At 40.7% G+C, this 18929-nt stretch overlaps 1 protein-coding gene across 1 annotated transcript in view; it reads left to right on the forward strand.

Annotated features, from left to right (window-relative positions):
- The first annotated feature begins 2364 nt into the window (after positions 1-2364).
- Positions 2365-18929, forward strand: part of SMIM13 (small integral membrane protein 13) — a 47182-nt gene continuing 30617 nt past the window's right edge. The window contains exon 1 of the mRNA XM_003416492.4: positions 2365-2541. Within this exon, the coding sequence (XP_003416540.1) occupies positions 2463-2541 (79 nt within the window). The 5' untranslated portion in view covers positions 2365-2462. The remainder of the gene's footprint in view (positions 2542-18929) is intronic.

Consider the following 18929-nt stretch of genomic DNA (forward strand, 5'->3'; position numbering starts at 1 on the left):
TAAGAACTATCTTTATGGGATTAAAGTGATAGCAGCAACTCAAAAGATTAAATAGGAACATCAAAGGGCAGTGACCCACCCAACCAAAGGACAGTGAGTTTATGTTAACGGAGGAAGAACAACTCAGAAAAGGAGGGTGAGAATGGTTGCCCAATTCAAAGAATGTAATCAATGTCACTGAATTGTGCATGTAGAAATGGTTGAATTGGTGTACGTTTTGCTGTGTATATTCTCAACAGCAACAACAAAAACCCTAGGGAGCGGTTTTACTCTCTGTGGGGTCACCATAAATTGGCATCCACCTGACGGCAACCAACAACAATAATCTTTATCCAGCCATGCTGCTTGTTTTCATGAGAGGAATTAGCGTGTGAGATTTCCCTACTTAAGCTTATTGTCTGTATCTTCCAACTCTAAGCATTGTGAGCACTGGCATTCTGTTTGTTATTCACCGCTGTTTTCCCGGCACCTATAACAGTGTCTGGCATGTATTAGTTATTCAATATATGTGAATGAAAGAGAAAACAAAAACCTTCAGGTGTTTTTACTGTATTTTTCAATCATTCAAGTGGATTTTAATAAAATCTGTCTTATTTATGCAATAAGGAGCCCTGATGGCACAATGGTTAAGCTCTTGGCTGCTAGAAGGCTAGTGGTTTGAACCCACCAGGGGCTTTGCAGGAAAAAGACGTGACAATCTGCTCCTGTAAAGATTATAGCCTAGGAAACCCTATGGGGCAGCTCTAATCATATAGGGGTGCTGTGAGTTGGAACTGACTCAATGGCACACACTTATGCAATAGCATTGACCCATCCATGAAAAAAGCCCGTTGAATTTTTGTTAATAGATTCTAATTGCGATGAGTTCAGTCTCTGAATTTAATGTACACATAAAATCCTCTGCGAAGTAACTATCCCTTAATGCATTGTCATCCACAGTACATATTCAAATTGCTGCTTCTTAGAGCACAGAGCCCTCAGAACAGGCAGCTTGGTATGGTCAGGATATATTTGCTAAATTAAGGAATTGCTGCTTAGATTTTTTGTTTTGTTTTTGGAGACAGCACAAGGAAAAGGAATTTGTAGTACAGCGGAGAGGTATCACAGGGAGCAAGAGAATCACAGGAAAACGTGAAGGTTATACCTAATTCCTTCTAAAAGAGGCCTACACGTTTATCTTCTTTTCTAGGGGTACCTCTTTAAACAGGTGGATGTAACCTGGCAGAACTGGGGACTTTCAACTTCAGGTAAAGGTAAAGTACTTCAGATTATTATTTTGTTTCAGAGTAGTTTGTTCAAGCTCATGCGGCAAAATGTTCAGTTGTGGGTCATCTGTCGCTTGGTCTCAAGGAAGCAGCTGAATCAAACTGGCAACTCGGGTAGGTGAACTTAGGGCACACTTAGATGTCCTTAAGCCACCCGCGGACCATTTATGAAACACATTACCTATGTAAACAGAACATAACACTTGCTGCAGGGAAGAAAGGTAGATTCCGTGTCTTTAGCACGTCTCTTTGACAGGGTCTTGAGTACTTCCTCAAAGATCCTAAATATCCAACTTTCGCCCACGGCAACAGGGCTGGGTTCAGGTGCAACCAGTTTTTCAGGCAGCAGCATCCCCGCTCCTTCTCCTCTGTTGTCGATCGTGGCTTTCAACAAAGATGGATGGAGTGGTGGCTGAAACCACACTGGCGCCTCCGCACAGCGCAGGAGCGGCAGCCGACTAGTCGGTTCCCAGTACACCAACCGCACTGGGTAGGCAGAGATTGTACTCCAGAAAGACCAAAGACAGAGGGGACGAGAAGGTGGCAGCGACTAAACCGCCGAGTCGGCGGTGCACTCTGGGCGTTGTAGTCCCTCCGGGTTTGCATCCTCGCGCCTCCCTGAAGGCTCCGCACTTCATCTCCCAGGCTCCCCCGCGCCGCGGGGCGGTGAGCGGAGGGGGCGCTGGGTGATGAGCTGCCACAGGGGGAGGGGGCTTGGGGTCGGAGACAGCTGCGGCTGGGACGTTGGCATCCGCCGTGCGTGGAGGCCAAGGGACCCTCCGGCGGGCGGCGACGAGAGCCGGGTGGCCGCCGCGTGTCCCTTTGCTCGCGCTCTCTCCCACCGCACGCGCGCGGCGTCGGCCATGGAAGCGCATCCGGCCGCCGCCCGCGTTTCCAGGCGCCGCGTCCCCAGCACCCCGGAGCGATGAGCGCCTAGGGGCACCCCGCAGACCCCCTCCCTCCCGCGCTCCCTCGCCCCTGGCGAGTAGCTGGGTGGGTCGGGCGGGCGTGCTGCGGCGTCCGTCCCCCGCGCTGCCCCGCCCCGGGGGCGCTGCCGAGGGGCGCATGTCGCCCCGGCGCCCAGTCTCGCCCGGCGCCCGTCGCTGAAGCCGACGCACGACGCAACCCGTCCGGGCCCACCGCCCCGCCGTGGTCCCCGTCCTGCCTCTCTGCCGCGACCTCCCTCCTTTCCCCAAGATGTGGTGGCACAACGTCGGGCTGACCCTGCTGGTGTTCGTGGCCACGCTGCTGATCGTCCTGCTGCTGATGGTGTGCGGTGAGTGGGGGCACCCGGCGCCGGGCCAGCTACACAGGGCTGTACGCATGGGCTTGACTCATACATCTGGCTTGTTTTGTCTGGTTAAAAAACAAAACAAAAAGGCATGATGGACAAGTGTCTTCATGTGATCTTTTGTCCATTTACTTCTCTGGAGTGAGCTCGAAAGAGTTGTACGGCTGACCCATGACGGGCCCGCGGGTCATCCAGGGAAGGGAGAGAACGGGATCCCGGGCTGGGCATCTTGACTCTGCGTTAAACGAGATATTGCTTCACCGGCAGTGTCTGCTCCTGATTGCCATTCTTACACAGTCTGCCCAGATTTTAACCTTGGCCTGTATTCGAAGGTGAAGTGGTTGGTTACTCCTGTTTGCCTTCCCAGGTTCTCACCCTAATAATAATGAGAGGTTTCACTACCTTCTTTCGATCAGGGATAGGGACCGGGTTGGCTTTTAAGTACACGTGAAATTGTTTGTTTATTTCGAATTCAGGCTTAAACCAAATTCCAAACAGATGTTGAGACTAGGCAGAATTTAAAAACACCGGCTATATTAAACTCCCAGGGCCAGGTAACCTAAGACTTAGTTCTGTAATAATGGTGCAGTTTTGTTGTCGGTTTTTCCTTCGTGGAATGAGAGGATGTTAAACTTTCGTCTCAAAGTAATATTGGCAGTTTTAGAGCTTTTTGATTATTCGAAGGAGTCCTGGTGTCTCAGTGGTAAAGCATTTGGCAGCTAAATCAAATGTTGGCGGTTGGAACCAACCAGCTGCTCCACTGGACAAAGATGTGTGGTCTCCTTCCCTAAAGATTACAGCCTGGGAGACCCTATGGGGGCAGTTCTGCCCTAACCTATTGGGCCGCTATGAGTCAGAATCTACTCGATGGCAACGAGTTTTGGTTTGAATTTCTTTATACACCAGCAGCCGATAACCACAGGTCTTTTAGGAGTGGCTGAGAAATTGTAATAATTTGGGAAATATTTAGAACGTATGTCAGTGAGTTTATTTTTTCATATTTTCAAGACTGAAGTATGGGTTCAGGTTGATGGAATAACTGGTCAGAATTCACAATAAATACTACAGAATTTATTCATTACACAGTTAATCCTCAGCATCAGAGCTGTGTTTAAAAACGGTGTGTGTGTGCACGCATGCATGTGTACATATTCGGATCTGGTGCCAGTGGTTAAGTGTTTGGTTGCTAACCGAGAGGGTGGCGGTTCCAATCCGTCAACCGCTCCTTGGAAGCTCTATGGGGCAGCTCTCCTCTGTCCTGTAGTGTCGCTATGAGCAGGAATCGACTTGATGGCAACAGGTTTGGTTTTTATTTACCAAATATATATATATGTATATAAATTTTTTTCTTTACTAGCACACTAAGTTAAAGTTTCTAAATTTATACCCTTTCATTTCTGGTGGGATTAAACAAATTAAAAGCCTTTTTTGAATTTCCCTTGTGATGTCAAGATTTTGGGCTAATTGCAGATATTTAAGACTTATAAAGTAAAGAAAACCAGGTTCTTGTGATTTGTTCAGGTGTGAGAAGGATAACAGCACGTTATCCTTCCTCATTTGAAGATTCAGGCTACCTGGAGATGGGATGTCACATATAGACCATACCCCACCTTGGATACAACATTGTCAAACTTGCCTTCTTGTTGTCATTGAGTCCCTTTCAACTCATGGTGACCCCCTGTGTGCAGAATAGAACTGCTGCATAGGGTTTTCAAGGCTGGGACCTTTCAGAAGCAGATTGCCAGGCCTGTCTTCCAAGGCATCTCTGGGTATGTTCAAACAGGCAACCTTCAGCTATTAAGTCAAGGGCTCGCTTAACTGCCACCCAGAGACCCATGAGAATCCCTAAATGCTACATACACTTGGTTTGTTCTCTCAGCTCCCAGTAGCTTTTTAACTTAATTCATTTTTCTAAAAGTGCCCTGCCTTTAGGGAAACCTGATGGAATAAGGGAGGTGTGTGGTTGGGGAAAACACCTTATTTTAATTGATATGGTCAAGAACTAGTGAAGAAATAATAAAAGCACAGTTTTATCGTGAGAGCTATTGAAGGGATAGCTCATGTTATGATTAGGATGTTGCTGGGACTTGGAGGTGAGGAGGGAAGCATGGGGCCAGATTTGGGAGAGAAACTAGGGTGCCGTGTTTTCAGCACTTGTTGAAAGGTGGTCATAAGCCCTTTTGAGAATCTGATGAATGTTGTGATCCCTTTCCTTAGAAAACCACCAATGCATTTTTTCTTTTTTTTTCCTATTTCAGGGGCTTCACGGACTACCCTCTTTTAATCTCACTCATGGAGTTTAGATTAATAGTCTCTGCCGTTGGGTGGTTCTGGGTTCTGAGTGTTGAGTGCCTACAAGACACTGGGGACACAGAAATCTGTGTTAGGGGTCTGCCCCAAGGAACTCACAGCCTAGTTTGTTTTATGACTGACAAGCTCTTTCAAAACAGGAATTCTGATTTTCAATTTCAGGTTCCTAGGGACGTTTTTCTCCTCCTGTCTATATTGGTTGTCTCTACTTCTGGACCCCTCATTCGCTTTAAAAACCTCTCTAGGTCTGTTTTCCACCCCCACCTTTGACTGAAACTGCCCTTCTCAGTAATGGCCTCCATGTTGCCAAGCCAGCAGGTTCTAATCGTACTTTACCTCTCATACTAATTCTATTCAGTGAGCATGCCCTCTGTAAAGCATTTCTCTTGACTTGTGTACACTACGCTTTCATGGTTTCCTTCCTACCACACTGGTCAATTGTTCTCTCTATCTTTTCCTGGCTTCTCATACTCTACCTCAAGAATTTGTTAACTTTTTTTTGACCACAGTTTTCAGTGGCACATATCGGCTGCTAACCCAAAGTTTGACAGTTCGAATCCACCAGCTGCTACCTGGAAACCCTATGGGACAGCTCTACTCTGTCCTGTAGGGTTGCTGTGAGTCGAAATCAACTTGATGAAAACCAGTTTGGTTTTTATAATATTCCCGGAACTTCGTAAGTATATAAATGACATCTGCTAATTACTTTATATGTATGTCTGTCCATCTAGCTGTGAAATAAAAAATTTATGGAACAGTATTTCCTTACCCTTATTCAGTGAGACATATGCTGATATTCTGTTTTTTTTCTTTACTTCTAACTAGTTTCTTAGTGTTGGAGAGCCCAGGACTTGGCCTGGGGTCCTCTTGATATCATCTCCAGGTAGAATCTTGTCTAGTGTCAGAGATTGAAGTATCAACTGTGGCTAATGACCCTAAATTTTGTATCTCCAGCTGTCACCTCTGTCTCGAGCCCCAGGCTCATACATCAAACCTCTTTCTTGGTATCCCAGCTTGGAGACCTAACCATCATCTAAAAGAGGAACACTTCATTTCTGCTATCTGCTCCTCTTCCCAGTCTTTCCCATCTCACATGGTCCCAGCATCCACTCAGTAGTAGTTCAAGCCTACGACTTTGGTGTCATCCTTGGTTTTTTTTCCCTTTTCTTTACTCCCTATTCTCCTTCCCATACACACATCAAATCCATCTGCAAGTCTTCTCAGTTTTATGTCGTAAAAAAAAATCTGAAATATGTTATCCTCTCCATGTCTTCCACCACCAACGTCATCTTTCATATACCTTTGTTTCCTAACTAGTCATTTCCCAGTTTTCCACACCCCTCCCCTTCTCTTTGTAATCCACTTTACACATACTAGCCAGACTGTTTTTATTAAGAAAATATTTTATCATAAGTTTTTAGGAAAAATATAGTTCCAAAACTCAGTAATACTAAGAGAATTATAAAAGAGTAGTTCCTTTCAAACCTAAGTTTCACTTTTCCTCCTAGTTACGTCCATGTTTCTAAATAACTTACTCATTGCTGTTTCTTGATTTTTCTATTTTAGACGTTATTTATGAACCAGAGTAGACCCATTTCTTATCCCTGCATATCATTAATATCATAAGTATTATATTTTGATGGAGCAAGTATTGTTCTTTGCTGGTCAAATAGTAGAATATGACTACACCACCTTTTTTAAGTGGTTCTTCATTTTTTCATTATCATTTTTGGATTTTATTGAATGTTTCATTTACAGTTTCTTTTCTGTTCTTTTGAAAACGCTTAACTATAGAAATTTTCAAAAGTTTACAAAAGAGGGAACTGAATAATTAACCCTTATGTACCCATCACCCAATGTTTACAATTATCAAACATGTGGCCAGTCTTTTTTTTAATCTATACCTCCTAACCTGTTTTAAAACAACAAATACCATTGAAAAGATTTCACTATAAATGTTTCACATATCTCTAATGGAAAAAGATTCTTTTTTTAAACATAACCACAATTATCCTTAACAACAGTTAACATAACCACTATTCATACCTGAAAATTAACAAACAGTAATTTCTTAATATCATTTAATATTTAGTCAGTGTTCAGATTTCCTATATTTTTCCATAAATGTCCTTTGACAGTGGGTTTCTTTGAATCAGAATCTCAGTGAGGTTCATACGTTGCATTTTGGTTGGGGTATCTCTTGGAACACTTAATCTCTATCCTTGGCTTCCTAATGGGCTTGGTTTATCCCTATGTATTATGTATTTCCTTTTTTGGTAATTAGATTTCAAGGTTTGTTCAGATTCAGGTTCAATTTTTTTTTTTTTCAAGAATACTTTAGAGTTGATGCTGTCTTTTCCACTTCGTATGTCTTTTTTTTCCCGTCAGAAACTGTGTTTATTAGCTGGAAAATTCAGCTGTTTTGTCATGCTGAAACATAGTTTGTTCCAGAAAGGCAGGATAAATGTTTGATTCTTTCCTTTTATGTGCTAGGTGCTAGTTTTCAGAATAGTAAGTTTATTCCCTAGCATTATCCGACATTGACCTCAGATGGTAATTTTTTTCTCTTTAAGTATCACTGTGAACTAATGAATTTTAAACATATTTAAAGTGTTTTAATCTACTGTAGACGTTATTCTTTTTGCTGCTCAGATTATCCCATCTTTGGCTGTTGTGTCCTTTTGACATAATCTGGTAGTCTGCTAACTACCTTGCTTTCTGGTGTAACAAGATGTTTTATGCTCATATTGTACCTTTTCTGACGCAGTCCTGGAAAGCAGGGGTTTCTCTGATGGGTGTGGTTCCTTTTAGTGGAAAGGGAGGTATTTAGAGACTAGAATCTGAGTGTTAGGAATGTACATAGCTACTAATTTAGGCATTGTTTCTACGGTTACAGAATTTCTGGTGAATAGAGTTAAAGGAATATAGTTTTATTTTTCTAATAGTACTTTATAGAGGTATAATTTTGTACAATAAAAATGTACAAATCTTGTGTAGCACTTGGTCAGCTTTGATAGATCATATACTCATGTAACCAACACCCTTATCAAGATTGAACTAACATACAAGATCAGATTGTGAATCAGACTCAGAGATCTTACCCAGTGTCAAACTTTTACCAGTAGTTTCCAGGATACAGGCAGTCAGGAGGCTCAGATGAAACAGTGCTCAATATCAAGGGTAGACCCTAGATCCTGTGTTCCACATCAGACATGTCCTCTGGTAACTTTCATACACCAATTATGGAACATCTCATATCCATTTCATATCCCGGAGGGTTGTGTATGTGACTTTCTCCTGAACACTCTGCCTCATAAATTCATAAATCATGGGTTCTGTTGGGAGCCCTGGTGGTGTAGTGGTTAAAGCACTTGGCTGCTAACCAAAAGGTCAGCGGTTCAAACCCACCAGTCATTCTGTGGGAGAAAGATGTGGCAGTCTGCTTCTGTAAAGATTACACCCTTGGAAATCCTATGGTGCAGTTCTACTCTGTCCTGTACCTAAAGGGTCGCCATGAATTGGCATTGACTCCATGGCAGTGGGTTTTTTTTTTTTTTTTTGGTTTTGATTCACTGTAACATTCTTTAGAGAGAAGCATCCTACTAAAGGCATTTCAGAGAGATCTCTTCTTTTTTAGGAAATAATATCAGCAAATTACTTAGAGGTCTCGTTGACAAGGAGATTAGATTTTTATGCTTTCCCTGGAGGCATCCCCCCCACCGCCCCCCCCCCCACCTTCTGTGAAGAGAGAAAGTGGATTACTGGCCTTCTGCTTTGTCTTCTAAAGATACAAACCATCTCCTTCCACTCCCAAAAGTTCCTTACCCCCTGATTCTGCCCTCTTCCCACCCAGGCAGCCACTATTCTGTTTTATATCACTGTACTTTTCCTGGTTTTGTACTTTACATGAATGGAATCCTATGATATGTGCTCTTCTGTGTTTGGCTTCATTTGCTTAATGTAATGTCTGAGATTTTTCATTGGTGAGTAGTATTCCATTATATCAAAATACCACAGTTTGTTTCTTTATTCTTTAGTTGGTTGTCATTTTTTTATTTTTAAGCCATCAAAAATAAAGTCCTTATGAGTATTCTTGTACAAGTCTTTTTTGTGGACATTATGCATTCACGCATCTTGGATTATAGGGGTGGAATTTCTGAATCAAAGGAGAGATGTACGTTTAACTTTTTTAGAAACTTCCAAATAATTTCTGAAAGTGATTGTACCATCTACATTCCCACCAGCAATGTATAAGAGTTCTCCAGCTCTTAATATTATCCTTCTTTTTAGTTTTAGCCAATGTGCTGGGTGTACAGTGATACCTTAGTGTATTTTTAAATTGCATTTCCCTGATGACTGTCGATGTTGAGAATTTTTTCACATTAACTATTCAAACATTTTCTTTAAATAAGTACCTATTCAAGGATTTTCTCACATATTAAAGTTGGGTTCGTGGACGTACTGGTTTCTAGTTCTTTATCAGATAACATGTATTGTGAATACTTTTCTCCCAATCTGTAGCTGGCCTTTTCACTTTTTTTTTTAATTGTGCTTGAAGTGAAAGTTTACAAATCAAGTCAGTCTTTCGTACCTTGCTATATACTCCTACTTGGTCTCCCCCAATGAGACAGCATACGCCTTCTCTCCACCCTGTATTCCCGTGTCCATTCAGCCAGCTTCTGTCCTCCTCTGCTTTCTCATCTCCCCTCCACACAGGAGCTGGCCACATAGTCTCATGTCTGCTTGAGCCAAGAAGCACACTCCTCACCAGTATCATTTTCTTTTATAGTCTAGTCCAATCCCTGTCTGAAGAGTTGGCTTTGGGAATGGTTCCTGTCTTGGCCTAACAGAAGGTCTGGGAACCATGACCTCCAGGGTCCTTCTACTCTCAGTCAGAGCATTAAGTCTGGTCTTTTTATGAGTATTTGAAGTCTGCATCCCACTGCTCTCTTGCTCCTTCAGGGGTTCTCTGTTGTGTTCCCTGTCACAGCAGTCATTGGTTGTAGCCGGGCACCGTCTAATTCTTCTGGTCTTAGGCTGACATAGCCCCTGATTTATGTGGCCCTTTCTGTCTCTTGGGCTTATAATTACCTTGTGTCTTTGGTGTTCTTCATTTTCCTTTGCTCCAGGTGTATTGAGACCAATTGATGCTTCTTAGATTGCTACTTGCTAGCGTTTAAGACCCCAGATGCCACTCTCCAAAGTGGGATGCAGAATCTTTCTTGATAGATTTTCTTATGCAAATTGACCTGGATGTCTCCTGAAACCATGCTCTCCACCCCCATCCATCCCTGCTACGCTGGTCTTCGAAGCGTTCAGTTTATTCAGGCAACTTTTTTGCATTTGGTTTAGTCCAGTTGTGCTGACCTCTCCTGTATTGTGTGTTGTCTTTCCCTTCACCAAAAATAGTTCTTGTCTACTAATTACTGAATACCCGTCTCCCTCCCTCCATCCCCAGTCTCGTATCCATCAAAGAATATTTTCTTCTCTGTTAAAACTGTTTCTTGCGTTCTTATAATAGTGGTCTCCTACAATATTTATTCTTTTGCAACTGACTGATTTCACTCAGCATAACGCCTTCCAAATTTCTCCATGTTCTGAAATGCTTCATGGAGTCATCACTGTTCTTTATCGATGCGTAGTATTCCATTGTGTGAATATACCATAATTTATCCATTCATCCTTTGATGGGCACCTTGGTTGCTTCCATCTTTTTGGTATTGTAAACAGTGCTGTAATGTACATTAGGTGTGCATATATCTGTTCCTGTAAAGGCTCTTACTTCTCTAGGAGATACTACAAGGAGAGGGATTGCTGGATCGTATGGTAGTTCTATCTCTAGCTTTTTAAGGAAGCGCCAAATCGATTTCCAAAGTGGTTGTACTGTTTTACATTCCCACCAGCAGTGTATAAGTGTTCCAGTCTCTCCACAACCACTCCATCTATTCTTTTGTGTTTTTTGGATTGGAATCTCATTGTAGTTTTGATTTGCATTTTTCTAACGGCTAATGATCGTGAGCATTTTCTCATGTATCTGTTAGCTACCTGAATGCCTTCTTTAGTGAAGGGCCTGTTCATATCCTTTATCAATTTTTTAAATTGGATTTTTGTCTTTTTGTTGTTGAGTTTTTGCAGTATCTTGTAGATTTTAGAGATCAGACGCTGATTGGAAATGTCATAGCTAAGAGCTTTTTACCAGTCTATAGGTAATCTTTTTACTCTGTTGGTGAAGTCTTTGGATGAGCATAAGTGTTTGACTTTTAGGAGCTCCCAGTTATCTAGTTTCTTTTCTGGTGTTTGTGCATCGTTAGTAATGTTTTCTATACTGTTTATGCCATGTATAGGGTTCCTAGCATTGTCCCTATTTTTTCTTCCATGATCTTTATTGTTTTAGATTTTATAGTTAGGTTTTTGAACCATTTTCAGTTAGCTTTTATGCATTGTGTGAGGTCTGGGTCTTGTTTCCTTTTTTTGCAGATGGATATCCAGTTATGCCAGCACCATTTGTTAAAAGGACTGTTCCCCATTTCACTGTTTTGGGGCCTTTGTCAAATATCAACTGCTCATATGTGGATGGATTTATGTCTGGATTCTCAGTTCTGTTCCATTGGTCCATGTATCTGTTGTTGTACTAGTACCAGGCTGTTTTGACTACTCTGGCGGTAATAGGTTCTAAAATCAGGTAGTGTGAGGCCTCCCACTTTGTTCTTCTTTCTCAGTAATGCCCTATTTATCTGGGGCCTCTTTCCCTTCCATATGAAGTTGGTAATTTGTATCTATAGATCACTTTTGGTAGAATAGACATTTTTACAATGTTAAGTCTTCCTGTCCATGAGTAAGGCATGTTTTTTCACTTATGTAGGTCTCCTTTGGTTTCTTCCAGTAGTGTCTTGTGGTTTTCTTTATGTAGGTCTTTTACGTCTCTGGTTAAGATTTATTCCTAAATATTTTATCTCCTTGGGGGTACTGTAAATGGTATTGATTTGGTGATTTCCTCTTCGATGTTCTTTTTGTTGGTGTAGAGGAATCTAACAGATTTTTGTATGTGTATCTTGTTTCTTGATACTCTGCTGAACTCTTCTATTGGTTTCAGTAGTTTTCTTGAGGATTCTTTAGGTTTTTCTGTGTATAAGACCATGTCATCTGCAAATAAAGATACTTTACTTCTTCCTTTCTAATTTGGATGTCTTTTATTTCTTTATCTAGCCTAATTGCTCTGGCTAGAACCTCCAGCAAAATGTTGAATAAGAGTGGTGATACAGCGTCCTTATCTGGTTCCCATTCTTAAGGGGAATGCTTTCAGACTCTCCATTTGATGATGTTAGCTGTTGGCTTTGTATAAATGTCCTTTATTATGTTGAGGAATTTTCCTTCTCTTCCTCTTTTGCTGAGGGTTTTTATCATGAATGGGTGTTGAACTTCGTCAAATGCCTTTTCTGCATCAATTGTTAGTATCATGTGGTTCTTGTCTTTTGTTTTATTTAAATGATGGATTACATTAATTGTTTTCCTAATGTTGAACCATCCCTGCATACCTGGTATGAATCGCACTTGGTCATGGTGAATTATTTTTTTGATATGTTGTTGAATTCTATTGGCTAGAATTTTGTTGAGGATTTTTACATGTAAGTTCATGAGGGATATAGGTCTGTAATTTTCTTTTTTTTGTGGTGTCTTTACCTGGTTTTGGTATCAGGGATATGCTGGCTTCATAGAATGAGTTTGGGAGTATTCCATCCTTTTCTATGCTCTGAAATACCTTTAGTAGTAGTGGTGTTAACTCTTCTCTGAAAGTTTGGTAGAACTCTTCGGTGACGCTATGCAGGCCAGGGCTTTTTTTGTTGTTGTTGGGAATTTTTTTAATTGCCTTTTTCAATTTCTTCTTTTGTTATGGGTTTATTTAGTAGTTCTGTTTGTGTTAGTTTAGGTAGGTAGTGTGTTTCTAGGAATTCATCCATTTCTTCTAGGTTTTCAAATTTGTTAGAGTACAATTTTTCGTGGTAGTATGATATGATTCTTTTAACTTCCGTTGGGTCTGTTGTGATATCGCCCATCTAATTTCTTATTCGGGTTATTTGCATCCTCTCCTGTTTTTCTTTTGTCAATTTGGCCAATGGCTTATCAATTTTTTAATTTTTTCTGAGAACCAGCTTTTGGTCTTGTTAACACTTTCAATTATTTTTCTGTTCTTTATTTCATTTAATTCTACTCTAATTTTTTTTATTTGCTTTCTTCTGGTAGCTGAGTGTTCCTTTTGTTGCTCTCTATCGTTCAAGTTGTAGGGATAATTCTTTGATTTTGGCCCTCTCTTCTTTTTGGATATGTGCATTTATGGATATAAACTGACCCCTCAGCACTGCTTTAGCTGCATCCCAAAGGTTCTAATAGGACATGTTTTCATTCTTCTTGGATCCTTTATTCCATCCTTAATGTCTTCTATAACCCAGTCATTTTTGAGCAGGGTATTTTTCAGTTTCCAAGTGTTTGATGTCTTTTCCCTGCTTTTCCTGTTATTGATTTCCACTTTTATGGCCTTATGGTTAGAGAAGATGCTTTGTAATATTTCTGTGTTTTGGATTCTGTTAAGGCTTGCTTTATGACCTAATGTATGGTCTTTTCTAAAGAATGTTTCATGTGCACTGGAAAAGAAAGTATACTTGGCTGCTGTTGGGCGGAGTGTTCTGTATATGTCCATGAGGTGAAGTTGGTTGATAGTGGCATTTATATCTTTGTGTCTTTATCGAGCTTCTTTCTGGATGTCCTGTCCTTCACCAAAAGTGGCCTGTTGAAGTCTTCTACTATTATTATGGAGCTGCCTATCTCACTGTTCAATGCTGTTAAGAGTTTGTTTTATGTATCTTGCAGCCCTGTCATTGGGTGCATAAGTATTTAATATGGTTTTATCCTAGTGGTGTATTGTCCCTTTAATCATTATATTGTGTCTTTCCTTATCCTCTGTGGTGGATTTAACTCTAAAGTCTGTTTTGTCAGAAACTAGTATTGCCACTCCTGGTCTTTTTTGATTGTTGTTTGCTTGATGTATTTTTTTCCATCCTTTGAGTTTTAGTTTGTGTCTGTAAGGTGTGTCTCTTATAAGCAACATATAGACGGGTTGTGTTTTTTTTTCATCCATTCTGCCACTCTCTCTCTTTAGTGGCACATTTAGCCCATTTACATGCAACATAATTATAGATAGGTATGAGACATCATTTTGATGTCTTTTTTTTGTGGTTGTTGACAGTTTTCTTTTTCCCACTTAATTTTTTGTGCTGAGTGGTTTATCTTTATATATTGTCTTCTTATTAGTTGTTGTCAATTTTGTTTTTGCTGAACCTTTTATTGTATTTTATTTTGATGAGTAGGATTATTATTCTCTTTTGTGGTTACGTTAGTATTTACCCCATCTTTGTAAGTTTAAGCCTAACTTTTATTTCTTTATATTGCCTTGACTTCCTCTCCTTATGAATGATCTATGACTACATCTCTTTGTCTTCTTTTGTATAATGACATTGCTGTTTCCCTGTTTTGAGCTCTTTTTTTAATCTTGATGTATTTTTGTGATTTCCCTGTCTGGGTTAACATCTGGTGGCTCTGCCCTGTTTCCTAGTCTTCGGTTGATATCTGATATTACTGACTTTCTAACCAAAGAACTCCTTTTAGTATTTCTTGTAGTTTTGGTTTGGTTTTTACAAATTCCCTAAACTTCTGTTTATCTGGACATGTCCCAATTTCACCTTCATATTTGAGAGAGTTTTGCTGGATATGTGATTCTTGGCTGGCAATTTTTTTCTTTCAGTGCTTTATGTAAGTCATCCCATTGCCTTCTTGCCTGCATGGTTTCTGTTGAGTAGTCTGAGCTTATTCTCCTTGACTCTTCTTTGTAGGTGACTTTTCATTTATCCCTAGCTGCTCTTAGAATTCTCTATCTTTGGTTTGGCAAGTTTGATTATAATATGACTTGGTGACTTTCTTTTGAGATCTATCTTATGTGGAGTTCGATAGATACCTTCTCATCTTTTGCTATATAGAGGAAGTTTTCTGGCAACACATCTTCAGCAATTCTTTATGTATTTTCTGTTATCCCTCCCTGTTCTGGTACTCCAATCGCATGTAGATTATTTCTCTTGATAGAATCCCACATGATTCTTAGGGTTTCTTCATTAAAAAAATTTTTTTTTTATCTCATTTCTCTTCACATGTATCGATGCCAAGTGTTTTATCTTCAGTCTCACTAATTCTGCTCCTGTGACTTTCTGTTGAGTTGTCTAATTCTGTAATTTTATTGTTAATCTTCTGAATATCTGATTGCTGTCTCTCTGTGGATTCTTGCAGCTTATTAAATTTTTCATTATGTTCTTTAATAGCCTTTTTAATTTCTTCAACAGTTTTATCTCTATGTTCCTTAGTTTGTTTTGTGTTTTGCCTGATATTGTTCCTGATGGCTTGAAGAATTCTGTATATTAATCTTTTGCATTCTGCATCTGGTAGTTCCAGGAATACACCTTCATCTGGAAGATCCTTTGGTTCTTTGTTTTGGGAACTTGTTGAAGCAATCATGGTCTGCTTCTTTATGTGATTTGATATTGACTATTGTCTCTGAGCCATCTATAAGTTATTGTATTAATTTATTTTATGTTTGCTTACTGTATCCTAGCCTCTTTCTTTGTTTTGTGTTGATATGCCTAAATAGGCTGCTTGAGCAAGCTAGCTTGATCATTTTTGCCTTCGAAGCTCTAACGTCCTGCCACCAGATGGCTAGAGCTGTTACCAGGTATATGAGCCTAGGAATCCATTCACTTTTTTGGTATGGATTCAGCTCAGGTGTCCAGGTAGTTGGTCATCAAGTGTGTGGTACAGGCTCTGCTCTACAGTCTTAGAGAGGCAGGGGTGATTGGTGTAGGCAGAAGTATCTGTAGCAGGGAACAAAGCAGGGGGCTGACAACTATCCCCCAAGTGTCTGTGAGAAAGTGCATCCCTCTTCCCTAGAGTGCACAGGTGGTTGGGTTCTGCCGCTTTACCATGGGCACCCAGTGCTTTTGGTTGTAAGGACTGAGAGGTACCAGTTATCCTTGGACCCCTGTCGCAGGTGGCTGTGTGACGTGGGTGCAGCCACCAGTTCTTAGGCCCCTGATGTAGGTAGCTGAGGACTCTATTTAATAGGCAAAATGGTGTCAAACATCAAACACCCACCTCTCCACTGCACAGCTGAAACAGTTGCAGTCTGCCAACAAGGGCCTATTCTCCTGAAATGGGCCCACACAGGTCCATGCAGGGGTGAAAGTTATGCAAAGTGTTTGGACTCTTTCTGCTTCGGTCTTTAGCTCCCCAGCTTAGTGGAGCTGGTGTATTATCTTTTCCCCCTGTCGTGAATTTATTCCTTCTCCATGGCCAGGAGAATGGCTCAGGATACGCAGCAAGACCTGTCTCAGTCCTGGGGAAGTCGACAGTCACTGAAGCTGGCTTGGGGTCTGGGGCTGAGGTAAAATAAACGCAAGTACTTAGCTTTTGTAGAGAGTGCCATTCTCTGTTTCCAGAACCAGAGGTATGAGTATGCTGTCTCTCCCTGAGGAAACTAGAACTTCAGGAAAGGAATGCTAGGAATGCTATGGCCAGCCCTCCGTGGTAGCTTCGGGGAATGGTGGCTGAGGGTTCCTGGCGATTCAGGTCTGGCAACTCTTCCTTGCTTCTGAACCCGCTTTCCCTCCCCCTGCTGCTCAGTCTGTTTTCTAACTTTGCCTTTGATGTTCAGGGCTCCTAGCCTGTCATATATATAATTGTTTCACTTGTTTTTTTGGGTCTTTGTTGTAAGAGGAATCACTGGAAGTGTCTGACTACTCTGCCATCCTGCCCTGCCTCCTTTTCACTTTCTTAATGGTTTCTCTTGAAGAGACTTTTTTATTTTGATGAAATTCAATTTATCATTTTTTTTCTTAATTAAAAAAAAATTAAACATTTTTTATGTCTAATGCCTTTTGTATACTGTCTGAGAAGTCTTTCTCTACACTAGAGTAATGAGGATATCCTTTGTTTTTACTAGAATCTATGGTTTTTAGGTATATATTTTAAATTAGTATATAGTGTGAAGGGAGGGCGGGACTGAGGCTTTTTTTTCCCCATGTAGATGTACTTCTCTTTTTCCTATTGCATTGTTTTGGCATCTTTGTTGAAAAATCAATTGTATAAGTGTGGGTGTGTACTGGATCCTCTAGTTCTTTCCATTTATATATTTTTAGGCCGGGATAAACCCACTGCCGTCGAATCGATTCCAACTCATAGCGACTCTGTAGGACAGAGTAGAAACTGTCCCGTAGGGTTTCCAAGGAGCGCCTGGCGGATTTGAACTGCCGACCTCTTGGTTACTAGCCGTAGTGCTTAACCACTATGCCACCAGGGTTTCGTATACCAGGATAATACTCTTAATTACTATAGCCCAATTTAAAAAAAAACAAAAAAAAACCAGTGCTGTTGAGTTGATTCCAACTCATAGTGACCCTATAGAACAGTAGAACTGCCTGGCAGAGTTTCCAGGGAGCACCTGATGGATTTGAACTGCCAACCTTTTGGTTAAGCAGATGTAGCTCTTAACCACTATGCTACCATGGTTTCCATTGTAGCCCTATAAAAAAAAAGCCCTATAGTAAGTCTTAAAATCAGATCGTCTGATTGCTCCAACTTTGTTCTTCTCTTTCAACATGTTTGGTTACTTTAGTTCCTTTGTGTCAGGGATTGAATTGTGTTCCCCCAAAATATGCATCAACTTGGTTAGGCCATGATTCCCAGTGTTGTGTGGTGGTTCTCTATTTTGTGATTGTAATTTTATGTTAAAGAGGGTTAGAGTGGGATTGTAACACCCTTACCGAGGTCACATCCCTGGTCTAATGTAAAGGGTGTTCCCTTGGGATGTGGCCTGCACCACCTTTTATCATATAAGAGATGAAAGGGAAGCAAGCAGAGAGTTGGGGACCTCATACCACCAAGAAAGCAGTGCCAGGAGCAGAGCATGTCCTTTGGACCAGGGGTCCCTGCACTGAGAAGCTCCTGAGAAGCTCCTGATCCAGAGGGACACTGATGAGAAGGCTGATGGAGAGAGAAAGCCTTTCCCTGGAGCTGTCACCCTGAATTTGGCCTTTAGCCTACTTTACTGTGAGAAAATAAACTTCCCTTTGTTAAAGCCATCCACCTGTGGTATTTCTGTTATAGCAACACTAGATGACTAAGTTACTTTGCTTTTTCATACAAATTTTAGAATCAGCTTGTCTAGATTTATAAAAATATCCTTCTGAGGTTTTGATTCAAATTGTGTTAAAATCATGTATCAATTTTGGGGAGAATTGATATCATTACTATGTTAAGTCTTCCAGTCTATATACATATGTCTCCATTTATGTAGGTTTTCTTTGATCACTTTCATTAGCGTTTTGTGGTTTTTAGCATACAGAGCTTATATATATTTTGTTAGTTTTTACCTAAATATTCCATTTTTTTAAGCTATTGTAAATGTTTTTTCAATTTTGGTTTTCAGTAGGTTCCATTTTTTTCTCTTTATTGCACCTTAGATGAAGCTTTACAGAGCAAATTAAGCAATTAATATACATTGTTTTGTGACATTGGTTGCCGACACCACGAAATGTCAACACTCTCCCCTTCTCAACCTTAGGTTTGCCGTTACCAGCTTTCCTGTCCCTTCCTGCCTTCTCCTCCTTGCCTCTGGGTTGGCGTGCCCCTTCAGTCTCATTTTGTTTTATGGGCCTAACCTTTGGCAGAAGGGTGAACCTCAAGAGTGACTTCATTACTGGGCTCAAAGTTTCATTTTTTTCTTGAAGTTAATAATTGCCATATGTTGTAGGGGAAAACATCACAAAGTTTAGTAAAGCAAAAGGAAGTTTTATTCAGCATATATTCAAAAAGACAAAAGTGGAAAGTGGACAAGCATGTTGCTAGAGCCATGTCTGCCTGAGTCCAAGGAAATATTACAGAATAGGCATGAATGGGAAAACGGACAAGCATGCTGCCACAGCCATGTCTCAGAATATTACAGAATCATCAGTATATATTAATGTTAT

The sequence above is a fragment of the Loxodonta africana genome, chromosome 1 (genome assembly GCF_030014295.1).
Source record: "Loxodonta africana isolate mLoxAfr1 chromosome 1, mLoxAfr1.hap2, whole genome shotgun sequence".
Classification (NCBI taxonomy): Eukaryota; Metazoa; Chordata; class Mammalia; order Proboscidea; family Elephantidae; genus Loxodonta; species Loxodonta africana.